General features: G+C 47.3%; 1 protein-coding gene across 6 annotated transcripts; it reads left to right on the top strand.

The window, feature by feature from the left end:
• The first annotated feature begins 122 nt into the window (after positions 1-122).
• tbc1d30 (TBC1 domain family, member 30) lies at positions 123-17,599 on the top strand. 6 transcript variants are annotated; one of them, XM_060038622.1, is made up of 15 exons: positions 123-1,326; positions 3,395-3,559; positions 6,401-6,462; positions 6,714-6,779; positions 7,310-7,435; positions 8,545-8,730; positions 8,835-8,904; positions 8,986-9,084; positions 9,760-9,928; positions 10,262-10,367; positions 10,863-10,969; positions 11,698-11,837; positions 12,817-13,074; positions 13,837-13,902; positions 15,245-17,599. In XM_060038622.1, exons 1-15 carry the CDS (start codon positions 816-818, stop codon positions 16,363-16,365), a joined length of 3,252 nt encoding a protein of 1,083 aa, XP_059894605.1. In that variant the 5' UTR covers positions 123-815; the 3' UTR covers positions 16,366-17,599. The 6 variants fall into 6 exon arrangements, with proteins under 6 accessions (XP_059894605.1, XP_059894607.1, XP_059894606.1 ...); XM_060038624.1 differs by lacking the exon at positions 3,395-3,559; XM_060038623.1 differs by lacking the exon at positions 13,837-13,902.
• The last annotated feature ends 162 nt before the right edge of the window (positions 17,600-17,761 follow it).

The raw sequence follows: 17,761 nt of genomic DNA, 5'->3' as shown, positions 1-17,761 counted from the left end.
CAGCTGCTCGACATGCTTATACATGCGCACTCATTGGCAGACAGACCTGTGACTGTGCAGTCATTTGAAACAAGTCCCAAGTCATACCATATTTCAAGAAAGTCCCATGTCATGTGGTCCAAGCCTCAATCAAGTCTGTACATATACAACTACATTGTTGTTGCGCATGTCAAGTCACAGGTTCATTGGTATTGGGTTATTCGTTTAAGCCATTCAATGACATTGCAATTATGCGGCGTTGTAAACGTACTTGTAATGTGTACAAACTTAAATATTAAAATATTCTCCCTTCCACAAATGCACGCATGCCTCTATCGTTGATATATCGATGGGGAAATGGGTTAACTTATAGGTACAGATACCTTTACGCAACATCCTTTGTTAATGATAGTAAATTGAATAATTTAAATATAGTTAAAAAATATAGTAATTTAGTCATGAAGGCATGTCTAAATATGTGTTTCCTAGTGCGCTTCCCTGCCGCGCGCACCTGCAGGCTGCTGCACCTGTCGCACGACGGAGTTTGGTGGACGGGACGAAACTTTGGGAGTGGGCTGGACTATTATTGAGCCTGGCAGGGGCGTAAGTTAGCAGCGTCTGGAAGTTCAGGAAGGAAATTAAAGTGTGTCAAACGCTGCCCTACCTCCCGAGGACAGGAATGGAATGCACCCGGAACTCCATCCTCATTGAAGCAGTCGCGGTACCTCAATTTGAGTGCTATTTACATGAATGGCCAAGTAGTACGGCGCAATGATAAGGGAGATAGTGGAGAACAGTAGGATCCGACCACAGTAAGCCACTTTGGCCACGTGAAAATGGCGTCGCAGATGCCACTCCGTGCGAGCAAACTTTTAGACCTTGACATATGTGACCGCGGCGTGTGTTCCGAAGAAGGCGAGAGCGGAGAGTTCGTCAACTCTGCGACGTCGCTCTCCGATGGCTACTCCGCTTTCCAGCAGTGGCGCGCCACCGACTCGGTGTCCGCCAACGGATTCCAACCAAGTGACACATCATCACCAACTCCCGTGCAACAGGTTCCGGACCTGGCCGGGATCCCCGGGACCGACACCGCAGACTGTGATGATTTTGAACTTCACCGGGATAATACGAGAGGGCCACGCGCGTCCATAGTGGACGGCTTGCTGGTGGAACTTTATGAGACGTACAGCGGTGGGAAGAGGGGTTACGTGGACAGTCTGGATAGCTCCACAGAGGCGTCAAGTTCGGAAGCATTCCTGGGTCGCAGTAACACGGGATCAAACTTCCTGCAGGAGTTACAGGAGAAACATACGAGGCGACACCAGATGAACTATTTGGCACAAAAAGGTAAAGTCGTCATATGTGTTAGTGTCTTAAAACAATGCCAAAGAAAGGAAGTTCATTAAAGTTTCTGATTATTTTTAGTCGCAGTCCCACTCCTGACATTATTTTGTCTTTATGATTATTTAATGACATGCATATTTTCAATTTTATATTTGATAGTGAGTATGTGGTACAGTGTGGTTACTTTATTTTGAAGTACTCCACTGAAGTAGTTATAGTAGTTAATTAGCAGTTCTGAGGACGACCTAGAGAGAGAGTTAGATGGAGGTTTGCTGATGCCTGATGGACAGAAACAGAAGCTTAAATATAAAAGGTCAAGACATTCCTGTTTGAGCAGGATGTCTTTTCTTTTTGGTTTTGCTTTGTTTGGTTTGCTGATTTTATTGAGGATGCATTTCAGGGTGTGGAGATGACAGTTGATTGGGCTGCACAATGGCAAAAATGCACATCACATTACCAGAACCCCAAGTAGATCTTGCTTTCCTCAATCTGTAAGCTGAACATATTTCTTTCTATTTAGTCCGGCTTAAAGGTTTAATTGATTTATCAAATCAGTCATAATTTATGTCGATCATTCAGCTGGTTCATAACATATTGAGAAAGTGTGACAATAACAAAGGTGCATCTTGAAGTTACTGGTGACTTTCTTTATATACGTAATAAATAACTTCATCATTCATATTGCTTTTATTCATTGCATTTATCTCTGGTGTTTCTGAGTGTGGTGTCTAGACAATCACAACTTCCATCGTTTTTATTTTTCCATTTTTGGTTTTGTTCAAACCAGTACCATTTTGTTATTGAACTAGTTTGAAACCAATACATAAACGAATCAAGCTGCAGGCACACAGTTCAGGTTGGAGGAGTGACATGGCTGTTTATCTGTTAACAGATTCAGATTCCACAGTGAAGGGAGCCGGTCCAACAGGAAGACTAGGCAGGGAAGGCGTTACATATGACTGCTGTGTGTGTGTGTGTGTGTGTGTGTGTGTGTGTGTGTGTGTGTGTGTGTGTGTGTGTGTGTGTGTGTGTGTGTGTGTGTGTGTGTGTGTGTGTGTGTGTGTGTGTGTGTGTGTGTGTGTGTGTGTGTGTAAGTTATATTTTATTTTGTCATAAATAAGAGGAAAAGTGTGGATTCGTTGATATGCGCGCACTCCCAGCTGAATATTCTGGATTCGCTCCCCAATTTCTTGTGTCACAGCCCCCTCGGTCAGTATTACCCACCCCTACCTGCTCCACTGAGCTGTCAAGTCGCTTCGGATACTAGTGCTGGTTATTGTTGTAATGTTGGGAACAGGCTAAGTGATTTTTCTTTGGAAAGATGAGAATGCAAGCGGAGGTTTGTCCATTTAGATAAGAGCTGAGATTATCAGATTGAACAGAGAAGACCCATTCGATTGGTCCCATCCAAGACCAAACTAATTGATCAATTAGAAGCGATACAGGTCTGTTGGCTGCGGTCTGTTTCGCCCGCAGCATGGAAAAAACAAAGAGTCTCTCGAGGCCATTATGTCATGCTTTGCTGCACACCGAACACGCCCCATGATAACATCTGAATGCATGGTGACCCGGTATTAACAGATTGTGGTTCTCATGAGAGGTGAACGGACAGGAAGTGCAAGTGTTTTGTGTTTACTAGTGTTGGGAAGACTGATGTATTCCTAGGGAAGCAAATAAAAAGAAAACGTCAAGCATTTCATCGTATGAATAAAACCGATTCTTTGTCTTCCTTTTTCCGCCATGTTCGGATTAGATCGATGTTAAATGGACTGCATTTATAGAGTGCTTTTCTAACTAGTGGACGCTCAAAGCGCTTTACAATATTCCCTCACATTCACCCATTCATGCGTAGTCACACACCGATGGAGCTGTCAACCATGCAAGGTGCCTTGCTCAGGGACACCTCAACACTCGGCTAGGAGGAGCGGGGGATTGAACTAGCAACCTTTCGATTAACAGCCAACCCCTCTACCACCTGAGCCCCATGCCGCCCTAGATCATGTCTCAATTAGAATCTTTCTCTTTTTGATTCAGTGTATTCCGCCCTCGCTCTCCCTCCTTTCCCCTGCAGCCCCGGGGGAGCTGTGTTCCATCATCCAGGAGGTGAAGTACCGCACGGGGCTGCAGTCAGCCAAGCTGCTGCGGCAGCTGAAGAGGCGCGACCGGCTCCGCCACAAACGGCTGAAGAACTGCGACATCATCACAGCCTGCCTGCAGGCCGTCTCACAGAAACGACGTAAGGGAAACGTGACACGGTGGAGTTTGGGTAACGCCCCCCCCCCTCTACCGTCCAGATGAGTCATCACAAACGCGATGTTATGAATGGACGTGCTCCTGAGGAGTGTTTGCACTTGTTGGTCTCATTCATGCAGTCTAAGCTCTGCTTCTGGGAGACAGATTTATTTTTTCGACATTTGGCTGTCAAGATCCACAATATTCTCGGTTCTTATTTTGTCAGTAATCCTATATCAGTTTCATCACTATTGTTGTTATATAGTAGACTTTGTATACATGTACAGATTCATGTCAATAAGGTGGCGGTATTGGGGTTAGGGGCCAGGCATCTTGCTCAAGAATGCCTACAGACTACAGACTGCAGACTTTGGGGATCAAACCCAGTATCTTTTGGTGGGAGTCGAACATCTTAGCCAGTGCTACTGTCCTGCCCCCAGTCGATCTGAATGTAAAAATATATTCTTCTATGTCGTCCAAAACTGCTACTTTTAAGTAGTAATTTAATTGTAACTGTAGACATAAATAATGCAATTTAGGTTCTACCAAATGGGGATAATTACATTTAAATGAGAAAATAATGGAACGGACAGTCTGATGTTCCATCTCAATTCCTTGGTCCCCTCAATCACAAATTACAGGCATTAAAATTTTTTAAAAAAAACGATTTTCTCTGCTCCAGATGCTCATAAAGCCCATCCGGTCTCTTGTCTACGCCATTACCTCATTCTCCCCTCCATCTCTCCCTCTCTCTCTCCTCCCCGCATCACTCTCCATCCCTACCGCATCGCCTCCTTTCCACCCACACCCCACCCCGAGTAGTGACGACAAAACGGAGGTGTGCGCTTCTCAGATCCCGCCGCCTTGCAGGGATCGGAAAGGGGAAACAACCGATTTCACTTAATCGCTGTCGATTTTTTGGATGACATGGTCTGTGAGCGATCTGGAGGGACTCCATTGAATAACGAAGGGAGTGTTTGACGTTAAAACAACCAGGAAGAGAAGCAGTGATCACATCTATTAATCGACATTTGCGTTGATCGATTTCGCCTATAAAAACAGTGAGGAATGGAGGCGTCTTCCAGTAAGAAAAACATCCTACTATAAAACACCAAAAAGTCGCGTAACGTGGACCACAGAGGACACATTGGATGGTGGATCGTGCACACACCGTAACCGATGAGGCAGGAGCGCTTCATCCCCGCGGGACGGCGGTCCAGGGCGTACGTGCGGTCTCGGCAGCAGGCGGGCTCGGGGTCCGGAGGTGTGGGGAACGTCATCAGCAATGTCCTCAAGAAACGCAACGGCATCTCCCGCAGCGCGCCCCGGCTGCTGTGCACGCTGGAGCCAGGTGACTGGGAGGAGAACGCGTGTGTGTCCCGTGTGCGTGCGTCTATTCATGTTGTAGGTTTAGTGCCTGTAGTTTGAACGTCAATGTCGTCATGCCTCCCGTTTGAATTTGGATTTGTAATGTTGTTTTTTTAGCAGCCTGAACTAACAATACAGTCATGACCCAGCCGGTTCTGGCCGTTTAAACTGGATATTGTTAATGTGCTCTACATCTTGATATGAAACTGGTAACGTTAGCCTGTTCGCATGCAGGCTACTTATAATAACAGTTATAATGGGCACACGTTCCATGATCGTACCTCGATGATGGGGAGATGACCTTTTTTATTTTGGTGAAGATCCAAGCATGCAGAGGAAGCACTCAACCGGAAATCGGGATCATTAACGATGTTCCTTTAGTAGTGCTGCAAGCGCAACGGAAGTGCATGATGAAGGCAACTCATTTATGAATCAGAGTCTGAGTCAGCAATGCCCCCCTTGGACCATCTCAATGGATCTTAGCTGACGATATAATTTTGCCACATGTTTAACCCTACACGGTGGTCCCGTCTAGCCAAGTAGCTGAGCTGTCCTGTCGCATGGCTCTAATCTGGGAAAGGGAAGTAGGAGGGCTTTCTGTGGTAATCCTGCTCTAGCTCACAGTGTAAACATGAGCCACACACCGGTGTCCAACGGCACAATATGACGCAGAACAACGCCGCCGAGACGTCTAGTCTAGAATACCCAGGTTAATTGACTACAGAAAATTATAATGGTGTTTTGGGGGATTAAATGCCCCTTGAAAGATTGTCTTAGTTGGTTGGATGACTATAGGGAGACTGAGATAAAATGGTTGGCTGGCAAGGACGCAACGATGTAAGGAGGACTTTGGCCAAAGTGGCTTTTCTTCTTAACTTGGAATGACATTTTTAATTTCCGTTGAGTTTTGGGAGATTTGTCCGTGAGTTGTGGATGATTGAGTGATTTAGCAGATGTCGTGCGCGCCAGTCCTCCGACGATTGAATTGCGAAATCAGTAAAGGACAGCGATGGGACCCAATCCCTATAGGGATGCTTTGCAATATCGTCTTCCTGGAAAAACGCTTCAGGGGCCCAGATGAACATTTGAATACCCCGAAAAGGGATTTTTACTCTAATTTGCTGGAGACATTCAGATGTCTCTAAGCTGTGACCCAGATCTATGTTTCTGGCGAGTGTTTGGGTGCTTTGGGATTTGAATGTGCATGACAGTTAATCTCATAATGTTTGGTGCATTCAGGCAACGCTACTTGATATTATTGTAGGGAGAAACCGAAACCTGCACAAACGGCAATCCGTTTAGAATATGTTATGCATATTTCATAAAGGAAAATAAAATGGATACATCACAGAGCCACTGTCTGAGCTGTGTCGTTCAAGGGGAAGACCACATATGGTCCTTTGATGAAAGAAGTGCGACAGGTGTTCCTGATTATTACCAAGATAATGACCAGACGGACCTGCTGTTTACTTTACAGGAGTCGACACTCGGCTCAAATTCTCCATTGAACCATCACTGGGCAAAAATGGATTCCAGCAAGTGAGTTTTTATTTATTTATCATGGCTGGTCTTGGCCAGTCGTTGAAATATTATATTCTCGTAAAAAAATGGCCCCCATGACATAAATCCGTCTCCTGAATCACTATTTACTACTCTGTGTGTGTGTGTGTGTGTGTGTGTGTGTGTGTGTGTGTGTGTGTGTGTGTGTGTGTGTGTGTGTGTGTGTGTGTGTGTGTGTGTGTGTGTGTGTGTGTGTGTGTGTGTGTGTGTGTGTGTGTGTGTGTTCTCAGTGGTACGATGCCCTCAAATCCGTGGCCAGGCTGCCAACAGGAATCCCTAAGGAGTGGAGGAAAAGGGTAAATTACACACAACAAAAGAAACGCACACAACACAAATCAACTCTCTTGCCGTGTCTTCAGGATACATTACATGGCAAACTCTTTGGGCTTTTCTCCATTGTCTGCTGCGTTTAGTATTTAACTCATGTGGCTTTAAGGCCTTTCTATTATTTTGACTGGTAAAATGAGCCCTTTATAACCATATCGTAAACCACTGCCTATCACACTATTTTTACTCTTTCATTATACTGCGCTAAAGGAACACATTTAACCGTGGATAAATTATTACAGGTGCTGTAGATACAATTTGAGAGCTGTACAGAGAAAAGCACATTAGAGCAACGTTTTGAAATAAACAGCCCAAATTTCTTTAAATGTTAACACATTTTCCAAAGGATATCATTAAAAAATAAGGACCTTTTTGCGTGTGGTGTACAAAATGTTGTATTCATCTCCTGACTCGGCCACATTGAGTCATTCCCAAAGCATTTATACTGTGCTGCATAAAACGCACTGACTCCAAGCATTAATAATATTCCCATCCGCAGGTATGGCTGACCCTGGCCGACCACTACCTGCACAGCATCTCCATCGACTGGGAGAAGACGCTGCGCTTTGCCTTCAACGAGCGCAGCAACCCTGACGATGACTCCCTGGGCATCCAAATCGTCAAGGTAACGCTTTGTGTTCCTCAAGGGTTAAGGTGTAAGTGCTAGGGTGCGTGGGAGGATGTTGTTCCAGACCCAAACTTAAAAGCCCAAAAAACAAACAAACAAACAAACACAAATATTGGAACAGTGTTACCGCACTGCAAATAGAAGGACTCCTTTCTAATGTATACAGAAAATGTATCACACTGTTGTTGGACTACTAGGTGTGTTGTATAATTGTATACACACTCTAATTAATAACAATGCAAGTATTTTATGTACACTCAACTGTGAGTCTATACCAAACCATGACTTGCGCTCAGAAATCTGTGTGATTAACAACAATGTTGCCCATAGGGGGGCGCTATCCCTGTCTGCTGATGACCCTAAGAACCTGCCTGTCGGTAGCAGACGCCAACAGCTAGTCATTGGCCCTTGAGTTAACAGAGACCCAATGGCTTCCTATCGTTTTATTAAGCCTTCTGTTTGTTTGGGAAGCTCTTTGTGAGGGTTGCTATGGAGATCCTCCTCGCTGTAATCAATGGATCTCCAACGCACCTGCTGGGTGTTTTCACCTGAATGGGGCATAGGTCTTGTCGTGTACAACACGCTTGGCCTTGACGTGTCTGTGACGGAGACAAGATGGAGGATGTTTGCTAGCCACTCCGCGTCAGTGCGGCTCTGTCCGCGTCACGGAAAGCCCGTTCCAGCTGTTGTTTTTCTCTCTCTGTGCCAATACGTCACGATCAGCGGCGTGCTGGTGTGTGGTTTCCACAGTAACATGAGAGTGTCTCCTGTCAGTCGTTCAGTTGTAAGGAACCATCATTACTCTCCTCAACTCCATCCGTGACATGATGAATCGTCCAATAATTTACTTCATGGGGTAATTCAGAAGGATAAACTATTTTAAGTTACACAGTGTTGATTCTTTACGTGCAGCATTGATTGTTGTTGACCTGTTACTATGAAGTAATACTAGTATATGCAGTAATGTACACAATCCATGATATGGAATTTCTAGTTTCCTCTATCTAGTGATGATAATTCAATAGATGTTAAGCTTTATTTCCAACAATTCTGAACGTATTAATACAAACAAAATAATATTGGCATACCTTATTATCTGTTCTCAGGACTTGCACAGGACCGGCTGCAGTTCCTACTGTGGCCAGGAGGGGGAGCAGGACCGAGTGGTGCTGAAGAGGGTGCTGCTGGCCTACGCCCGCTGGAATAAAACCGTGGGCTACTGCCAAGGCTTCAACGTGCTGGCAGCACTCATACTGGAGGTCACAGAGGGCAGCGAGAGCGACGCACTGAAGGTACACAGACACACACAGACACACACTCACACTAACTATGATCGGAATGCATATATATGCATACAAATGCCAAATATGACCCATTTCTCTCTTTCTGAATTCAGGTGATGATTTATCTAATTGACAAGGTGTTGCCAGAGAACTATTTTGCCAACAACCTGCAGGCACTTTCAGGTATGCACATTCTCTGCCCTAGCTGCAAATTGTATTAATGTCTCGAGCCTTTCATCTTACTGTGTGTGTGTGTGTGTTCAGTGGACATGGCTGTCTTCAGGGACCTGCTTCGGCTGAAGTTGCCCAGGCTGTCCCAGCACCTCCACCATCTGCAGAAGGCTGCCAACAAGGAAGCTGGAGGTGTGTGTTTGTGTGTGTGTGATAAGGTCCCTGCCTTTACCCTCTGTTTGACTGGGCATTCTCTAGCACAGCTGTGAAACAGAAGTGGGTTGGAGGTCAACACTCACACTGTTGCTGTTTAAATGGTAGAATCACCCTGGCTACACTGGCAGGAATGTGTGGCTTAAATTCTATAATGGTGACGGGGGAGGGGGGTAGGCATTCTAGAAATATCAATCACGCTGCTGTGAGTCCTAAAATATCCTCTATATCTCGACATCAAATATTCATTTTAATAAATGTTATAATATGAAGGCTCATAATGTATATGTGGGTCGTGTTGGTCTTGCAGCAAATTGAGATGTAAAATATGTTTTTGTTACATCATGACACGGCCACTTTAGCTTCACTAGCCTGAGCCTCTTTCTTTCTTTCTTTCTTTCTTTCTTTCTTTCTTTCTTTCTTTCTTTCTTTCTTTCTTTCTTTCTTTCTTTCTTTCTTTCTTTCTTTCTTTCTTTCTTTCTTAATTTCTTTCTTTCTTTCTTTCCCCATTCCCTCTCTCTCCCCGTTACCTCTCTCTTTCCCCATTCCCTCTCTCTCTCCCCGTTCCCTCTCTCTCTCCCTCCCCGTTCCCTCTCTCTCTCCCCGCTCCCCCTCTCTCTCCCCGTTCCCTCTCCCATGTCCCTCCACCCCCAGGGAGCTACGAGCCCCCGCTGACCAACGTGTTCACCATGCAGTGGTTCCTCACCATGTTCGCCACCTGCCTGCCCCCCCACACGGTGCTGAAGATCTGGGACTCGGTGTTCTTCGAGGGCTCCGAGGTGCTGCTCCGCGTGGCCCTGGCCATCTGGGAGAGGCTGGGAGAGTGAGTCCATTAGGAGCCATTTTTGTAGTTCTTCTGTAGTTATTTTGTAGTTTCTCCAGGGCTTTTTGTTTATTTTTCAGGTAGCCTTGGTCGTTCATTTTACTCGATGGCTGATGGATTCCATTTTTGTGCTTTGTTGGGCTTATTTAAAAGGGTTAATAAAAAAATTGGCTAAATATGATACAAAAAAAAAAAGATCACATTGGTTTGAATAAATTTAAGCTCCACACAATCTCAAAAAATCGGAGTGTCTTTGTCGCAAACACCCTCCACCAACTCTCTCACTATCCTCTCTTTGTCCCGCTGTCTCCCTTCGTCTCTCTCTCCTATCAGGAGGATAGAGTATTGCCAGTCTGCGGATGAGTTCTACAGCACCATGGGGTGTCTCACCCAGGAGATGCTTGAGCACAGCCACATCCACTCAACAGACCTCATGCAGGTACAGCCGACACACTATTGGCTCCTACATTGTAGTCATGGTGCTCTGTAGCAAATCGACACCACAGATGGTACAGTACTGGATCCAGTCTTTCTTATGGCATTTTTAGAAGGCTACAGGTTTCAATGTGGCCTAGTTTGTTTATAAAGTCTCATTATACCACCTCGTGGTAGGGATACCACTGCATTATGGATACCATAATGCAGCTTTAAAATATGCAAATGATCTACTAATGACGTATTTTTTTCCCTTTTTGTTTTCATCCTCTCCTCCCCTCCTTGTTTATCTTCTCTTCTCCCCTTCTCGCTCCTCCTCTCCTCCCCTTCTCACTCCTCTGTCTCCCCCTCCTCCCTTTCTCTCTCCTCCTCCCACCTCCCCGTCGCACTCCTCTATCTCCACATCCCCTTCTGTCCTCTGCTCTCTCTCCTCCTCCTTATCTCTCTCCTCCTCCCCTTCTCGCCCCCCCCTCCCCCCCTTCTCCCTCTCCTCCCCCAGGAGGTGTACTCCATGGCGGTATTCCCCTTTCCCCAGCTGGCGGAGCTGAGGGAGAAGTACACGTACAACATCACCCCCTTCCCGACCTCCGGCAAGTCCAACGGCAGGTCTGTCCCCCACCCCTCCCCCTATGTACCCGCAGAACCGGAAGGCATGACGCTTTGGTTTATAGGCGGTTTAGACCTGTCACTCATATTACTGTTTGCATTATGAGTCGGTTTGGAAACCACTTCCTGTTCATATAACCTCCCCGGCTCTCTAAGTAGATATCGAGTATTGCTTTTTTCCATTGTAAATGTATTATGAGTCGGTTGCTCTCGTTGCAAAGGGTGTGGTGTGTGCTACTGTAGGATTTTATTCTTGAATTATGCAGATTTACAAAATGGAACAAATAATAACGATCACTGAACTAAATAAATTGTAATATATTGTTCAGTGAATTTAGTATCATGGCTTGTTATTCCATTTGTAATGCATACATGTTGATGTTTTGCATTAATTAGTATTTGCTAATTAAACAGACAGGCATTCTTGCCTGTCTGTCAAGTAATAGCTGTGTTTTAAAGGGGGCACTGGCACTCTTTGCTCAGCCACTGAATGTGTATTTATCTTTATTGTAACGTTCACATCTGAGGGGGTCCGCGAAAGGTTAACATGACAATTTAGAGGTCAAAAGGTTGTCTCGCATTGTTGGTCTTTACTGGAGCTAGTGGCGATGATGAAGATGACTACGTTTCCTCACAGTGGGGCTCCTAATATGGAGATGGTGATGATGAGGACGTGCTTTCCTGTTGGCGGATGTCGTAGTGGTGCTGATGATGTCACGTCTTCACAGTGGGGGACTTGGGGGACTAGAGAGCGATGACGACGCTGACATGGATGATGAAGACTCTATAGTGACGGCCCTTGGGTGTTTGGGGCCCCTGGGTGGGCTGCTGGCCCCCGAGGTGCAGAGGTACCAGAAACACCTCAAAGGTCAGCACACTCACACTCACACTCACACTCACACACCCTCACACACACAGACACACCCCTCTAACTTTTTGTCTATTCAAGCATGTTTGCCGATTTTCTTTTAAGCCATGAGCTGCAGTTAAAGAAATCAATACAGCCACGTGTGCATGTACGTCGTGATGCACTGTGATCCAAACACAAAAGCAGAATTTAATCACTTGAGGACAATAGCCAGGAGGAACACAAAGAACAATGGACCCCACCCCCTTGACCGTAGGTTTTTGATGAGCAAGCAGTTCCTTCCTTTTGCAGATCTCTATGAAAAAACCCTGTAATGATCTCATTTAAGACCCTATTCTTTGAGAAACTTGCACACTGCAGCTGTAACGATTCACCAAGCAGAAGTGAACTCTGTGGCACAGTGGGAAGCATCATGCCTCAAGCGGTCCACGTATAACCTTCTGCTGCCTCAGCATATAGCCTGTGAATGGTTTGACACATCTTCATTTCTATGCTGTTTATACCTAAATGGCCTCCCAGGGCCCAACATTTAAATGTTTGACTTTAACAGCTGTACCCTTCACCCTAACAGAAGTGTTATTTAGCCAACAGTGTTGGAAGTTGTAGTTTGGAGCCCTGGTGGTTCAGTATCTGAAGCTGTAGCCTCCGTACGACCTCTCCTGCGGTACATGTCAGGAAAAGGGCCAAACATACAGTATACACCAGATGCAGTGTGGATGCATCTTATTGTGTCATTTGTACCAGTTATCCAAGATCCATACCTCGTTTTACTTCACGCACACCAAGGTTTTTTTGTAAAACTTTTACAGCACAATAAAAATATGTAATTGACCTCTGACTGATAGTATCCACCCTGACGTCGCTAGACCACCATAGACCACCATAGACCACCATAGACCACCATAGACCACCATAGACCACCATAGACCACCATAGACCACCAGCCCCTCACGCCCGACCCACTCTCTCCGTCCCACAGATCAGCACGGGGGGCAGGGGAACATCGCCGAGCTGAGCCCCGGCGCGGTGGGGGCTGGCGGCGGCGGGCTCGTCGGCCCCGGGTCGGCAGGAAGGGGAGGAGCCGCCCGCGGACGGAGGCAGAAGGAGCAGCAGCAGGCGGCGGTCAACGGCATGATGACGGAGCGCATGAGCACGGACATCGGCGCGCTGAAGAGGCAGTACGCACGCATCAAGCGGCGGCAGCAGCAGCAGGCCATGCAGCTCTGCATCCGCACAGGTGGGTGTGGGGGGGGGGGGGGGGGGGCTAGCTGTTAGCGCCTCAGGGGGCTAGCTGTTAGCGCCTCAGGGGGCTAGCTGTTAGCGCCTCGGGGGCTAGCTGTTAGCGTGTCGCTCATCGCTTCAGGTTCAGCTTTGGTTGGTCACGTGTGGGTTCAACACGGGTTCGAAGGCACGTGTAGGTTCAACGGCACGGGGAAATCGGGCCATTGTGGAAAAGCTTTCAGCTGTCGGCAAGCACAGTCGGCAGTAAGAGCGCTGAACGGCGCTGGTCACAAAAAGATAAAATAAGAAAAACACTTAAATAGAGAGATGAATATAACACTATGGAAATTAGGATTTCATATATTCACACGGGTATACAGAAGTGTTGCATATTAGTTGTGTTCAGTCCTGGTACAATAGCAGCAGTCAAACTAAATACTACTACCACTACTACCACTCCTACTAGTGCGCCAGCGATGGCATGGGCCATGTGAATCACTGTCATGTGCACGTGAACAAGTGGGTAGTCTTGTGGGAGATAAGTCATGTTCATGTTCAGTCATCCATGCATTTCAGTTGTGGACCATCTCAACTATCTGTTGTTGGTTTCTTGTAGGATAAATATTCCTTAATATTTTAATTTGAAAGGCTTGCATACACATATGCCTGCACACAGTATAGTATACTTTGAGAGAGGAGCACACATGAAGTTATACACACAAATGTAAACTGCAGCAGATTATAAGTGACTAACCATTGGTTGGTTTGTGACCCTCAGGGCCTGAAATGAGAATGTCCCCAGCAACAGGGGTTTCTCAGGAACCCCTCCAGCTATCCACTAATGGTACAAACCGTCGCACCAATCACAATGGGGATAAACCAATCAGGGATGAGAAATGAGGGGTGTCCAGCAGGGCATGACCGCTGGACCAATAACTCTTGATTGCTTTCATTCACTCAATCATTACTAATGACATTAATAACTACTGTCAGTATTTCTACCACTGTTAAAGGTGTACCATTACATTCATTTCTAATATAAGGGTACTGCTTCATAAACTTGTGAAATAGTCTTCAACCCGGAAGAAAAAGTTCAACCATTTATTCAATTTTTCCAAATAACGCAAATCTGTCAGTGGTCCAACTTTTCTTTGAGTCACCTTCGGGGAAAAGGGAGTCGCATCTTTTCTATCACAACACACATATGAAGCAGTTTAATCTCGTATTAGAAACCCTAGCGTAACGGTTCCACTTTAAAGAAGAGACTGACGGCAGAGTCTCCGAGCGTCTAATTAACACCTGGGAAGCTTTGCTGTGGGTGCATCTCCTTCAAAGTCACGTAGGACATGCACCGCTGGAGACCGGGAGGGCATTCTGAAACGAGGCTAAACCTATTAAAACTGGGATCGTGCTCTTAATGAAGAGCAGAGATCCCCAGGAAATGAATAGTAAACAACTGCAGGGGGAATCAGGCTACAAGGTTGTTGTGGTCGTAGTTACAATGTTAATCCTGCACAAATGTAGACATTGAATGTGAGCAAATGGCTCCAGTGGTCATGTACAAAGTGACTTTGATCATGTGCTCTGGGGATTTTTCCTTTGATTCCTCGTCGATGTAAAATACAACTTTTTTTTTTATAGCCCTGTGTTTCCATGGTTTTTTTTCCTCCTTCCTTCGACTTGAAGTACTTTGTAAACCCTCTGTCATCTCCCGGGATCCTCTCGGCTCTTGCATTATGAAACCATACACTGGCACCGCTGTTCTTACTCCCAAATACTTCCCTCCGTGCAACTGATCTGCCTGAATGGACTGGTGCTCTTTGTTAATGGGATTTGCGTTTGAGAGGATGTGCGTTTCCCAGCGGACAAGTGCAAATCCTTCCGATCTATATCCCTTTGTTGTCTCGTCTATGGATAGTAAAAAGAAATGGGATCTATTTTTTTAAAACAACATGCAATCTAGTGAATGAATATATCGGCCCAATCCCATTTCTACCCCTTACCCCTTCAAAACAAGGGGGAGGGGGAAGGGGAAGGGGTAAGTGGTAGAAATGGGATTGGGCCATCATCTCCCTTTCACTCATTTCACCGTATGTGTTCATGTTGAACAGACCTTCTCTATCCATGTATGTTTAACCTTCATGATGAGTCATTCATCGTGTTCAATCGTTCCCTCCGTCTCCCAGACAAGTGTCCGGCCACCAGCGTGCTGGCCTCCCAGCTGAACCCCTCCTCCCCCGTGGTCAACCACCTCCTCCTGGGGAGGAAGCCCCGCGCCGCCCCCCGGAGCTCCAGGACCCCCGGCGCCGGCGCCCCCCCCATCGGCCTGGGCCTGCCCTGCACGCTGGGGGGCGCCGAGGGCGGCGGGTCGCCGTGGCGCGCGCACGTACGTGCACACCGCCGGAGCCTGGCCCGCGCACGTGCCCAGCTGGGCTTCGTGGACTCGGAGGAGCTGGAGGAGGACGAGGGAGAGGAGGAGGAGGAGGAGGAGGAGATGAAGAGGAGGTCCAGGAGAAAAGATGGCGGAGACGAGAAGAGGAGGAGCAAGACGGAGCGGGGGGGTGAAGGACTGGAGGAGGGAGGGGTTGATGAGGAGGATGAAGAGGAGGAGGAGGGGGAGAACAGCCGACCTACCTCGCTCTCTCCTGGCTGCCCGCTCCCCGGGGGGGAGGGGGAGGAGGCGGAGCCTGCAGAAGGAGAGGGGGGAGTCGAGGAGCGCCTCGGCTCGCTCGACCTGGCGTCCCACGCGGCCGGCCCCCTGAGCCCGGCCGACGTCCACCCCACCGCGCCCCAGGGACCCCCAGCCCAGGTGCCCATCCTGCCCCCCCCGCCGCCCCACCTGGCTCGCCGACGCAAGGGGTCCGACTCCTCCAGCGACGGGCCCGCCGGCAGCACCCCGCTGGCCCCGACCCCGGCCCCCTGCTCCTCCTCCACCATGTCCTCCTCCCCCTCCACGCCCACCCTCTCCTCCCGGCCCTCCAGCGGCAGGGCTCCCCTCCCCTCCTCGCCGTCCACCCCGGGCCTGTGCTCCTCCTCCTCCTCCCCCTCCGGTGGCTCCTCCTCCTCCCCCTCCGGTGGCTCCTCCTCCTCCTCCACCGGCCACAAACTGCCCCTCTTCTCCCCGTTCCCCTGCGTCAAGCAGCCCCGCAAGTCGGCGGCGGCCCGCAACCTGGGCCTGTACGGGCCCACGTCGCGCACGCCCACCGTGCACTTCCCCCAGCTCAGCCGCGTCTCCGCCGCCGCCGCCGCCTCCGCCTCCGCCACCTCCCTCTCCACCACCGCCACCGCCAGCAGCAGGAGGCGCTGACGGAGCACCCCCGACGGAGCCGCCCGACCGAACCGAAGGGGAGGGAACGACCGTTTACCGGCTCCGCGTGAAAAGAGGCGCAGCCCCGAGGGAGTCGGAAGCCGCGATGTTATCGGACGGGCGAGTGAAGGAGGGCCGACGCCGGGTCGCCATGCTGGCTCTTGGTTACCATGGCAACATGCAAAACGAGGAAGAGTCATCCCCATGGTTATCACACTTAATGTCCCTGCACACGCGCAACGCAACACACAGACGGGAGAAATGTAAACCAGGCTAAAGATATGTGGGATTGAGCTACTCTTCATCTTTACTCTTGTATATCGTTCCATCTTCAACTCTTCAGGATGAGAATAGAACCGCTCATGTATGGCAAGTATTTACAGAACTTCACGCAGCTTTGAATTAGTCACAAAGTGACTGTATGTGTGTGTGTTTATTTATAAACAGCTCATATCATTGACTGGAATGAAATCCATGTGGGCATTACAGGTGCTTTGAAAGCACCTGGATTTTTTTTCAAGGATTTGTCATTGTTTCATCTTCAAAGGAAATGGACTGCCTAAGTCAGTAAACCAAACAGTAGTTGTTGATATTAAGGCAGACCCGAGACATGTTTGCCTCCAAAAACATCAAAGCCAAATATTGAAAATATCTGTGTATGGGTGTCATGTATAAGGGCCAACGGCCATAATAGATATTCATCCTCTTGTCAAATTTGGCATACTAGCAAAATGCTTTATTTCTTTCAATGATTGACTACATAATATGGTAACCTTTAAAAATAAGGGGACAATAATGAATCTTTAATTTACAATAGTTAATGCAGTTAACTAATGGATGCCTAAGTGTTTCTGAAACAAGGGGATTATTTAATGGAGTTATGGTTAACCATAACCCCTATGCTAATAATTGATACTAATGCTTATTATTGCAATAACTAATGTTAATTAATGGTTCATTTCTGTACCCTTATATATAGCGTTACTTATATTTATGTGTATGATTTTTCTTTGTACATTTGTTTTTATTTGCCCTACCTGAATGCGTAAGAGATGAGGTGTTTGTGTGTGTGCGAGAGGGAGAGCGCGTGTGAACGTCTGATCACTTTGAAGGAGATCCTGCAACACTAAATGGTCTGTTCACTAAAGGTTCAGGGATTGACCTGGAACAAACACACACACACAAGCACAGCTTGACCGCAACCCCCAATAAACAAAACATGAATGTAAAATAATCTCTAAATGTGTCATCTGCTTCTTTAGAGTGTGATGTATGACTCATCTCCTCTAGTATTGCAATTCTGCTTACAGCTTAAAATAGACCTGTGAACGTGGTGTTCACAGGTCAGGTTTTTTATTTTATTTTTTACTCTCAATACCTGTGCAATGATTTATCT

This window comes from Gadus macrocephalus, chromosome 19 (genome assembly GCF_031168955.1).
Source record: "Gadus macrocephalus chromosome 19, ASM3116895v1".
Taxonomy (NCBI): Eukaryota; Metazoa; Chordata; class Actinopteri; order Gadiformes; family Gadidae; genus Gadus; species Gadus macrocephalus.
The sequence above is the reverse complement of the archived record's forward strand: the minus strand, read 5'-3'. Positions and strand labels throughout refer to the sequence as shown.

Coding starts and splice junctions, on each gene's coding strand:
- tbc1d30 (XM_060038622.1), top strand. CDS start 816: ATGGCGTCGCAGATGCCACTCCGTGCGAGCAAACTTTTAGACCTTGAC. Junction 8,731..8,834: donor GCGAGAGCGACGCACTGAAG/GTACACAGACAC, acceptor TTCTGAATTCAG/GTGATGATTTATCTAATTGA. Junction 13,075..13,836: donor GCAGCTCTGCATCCGCACAG/GTGGGTGTGGGG, acceptor TGTGACCCTCAG/GGCCTGAAATGAGAATGTCC.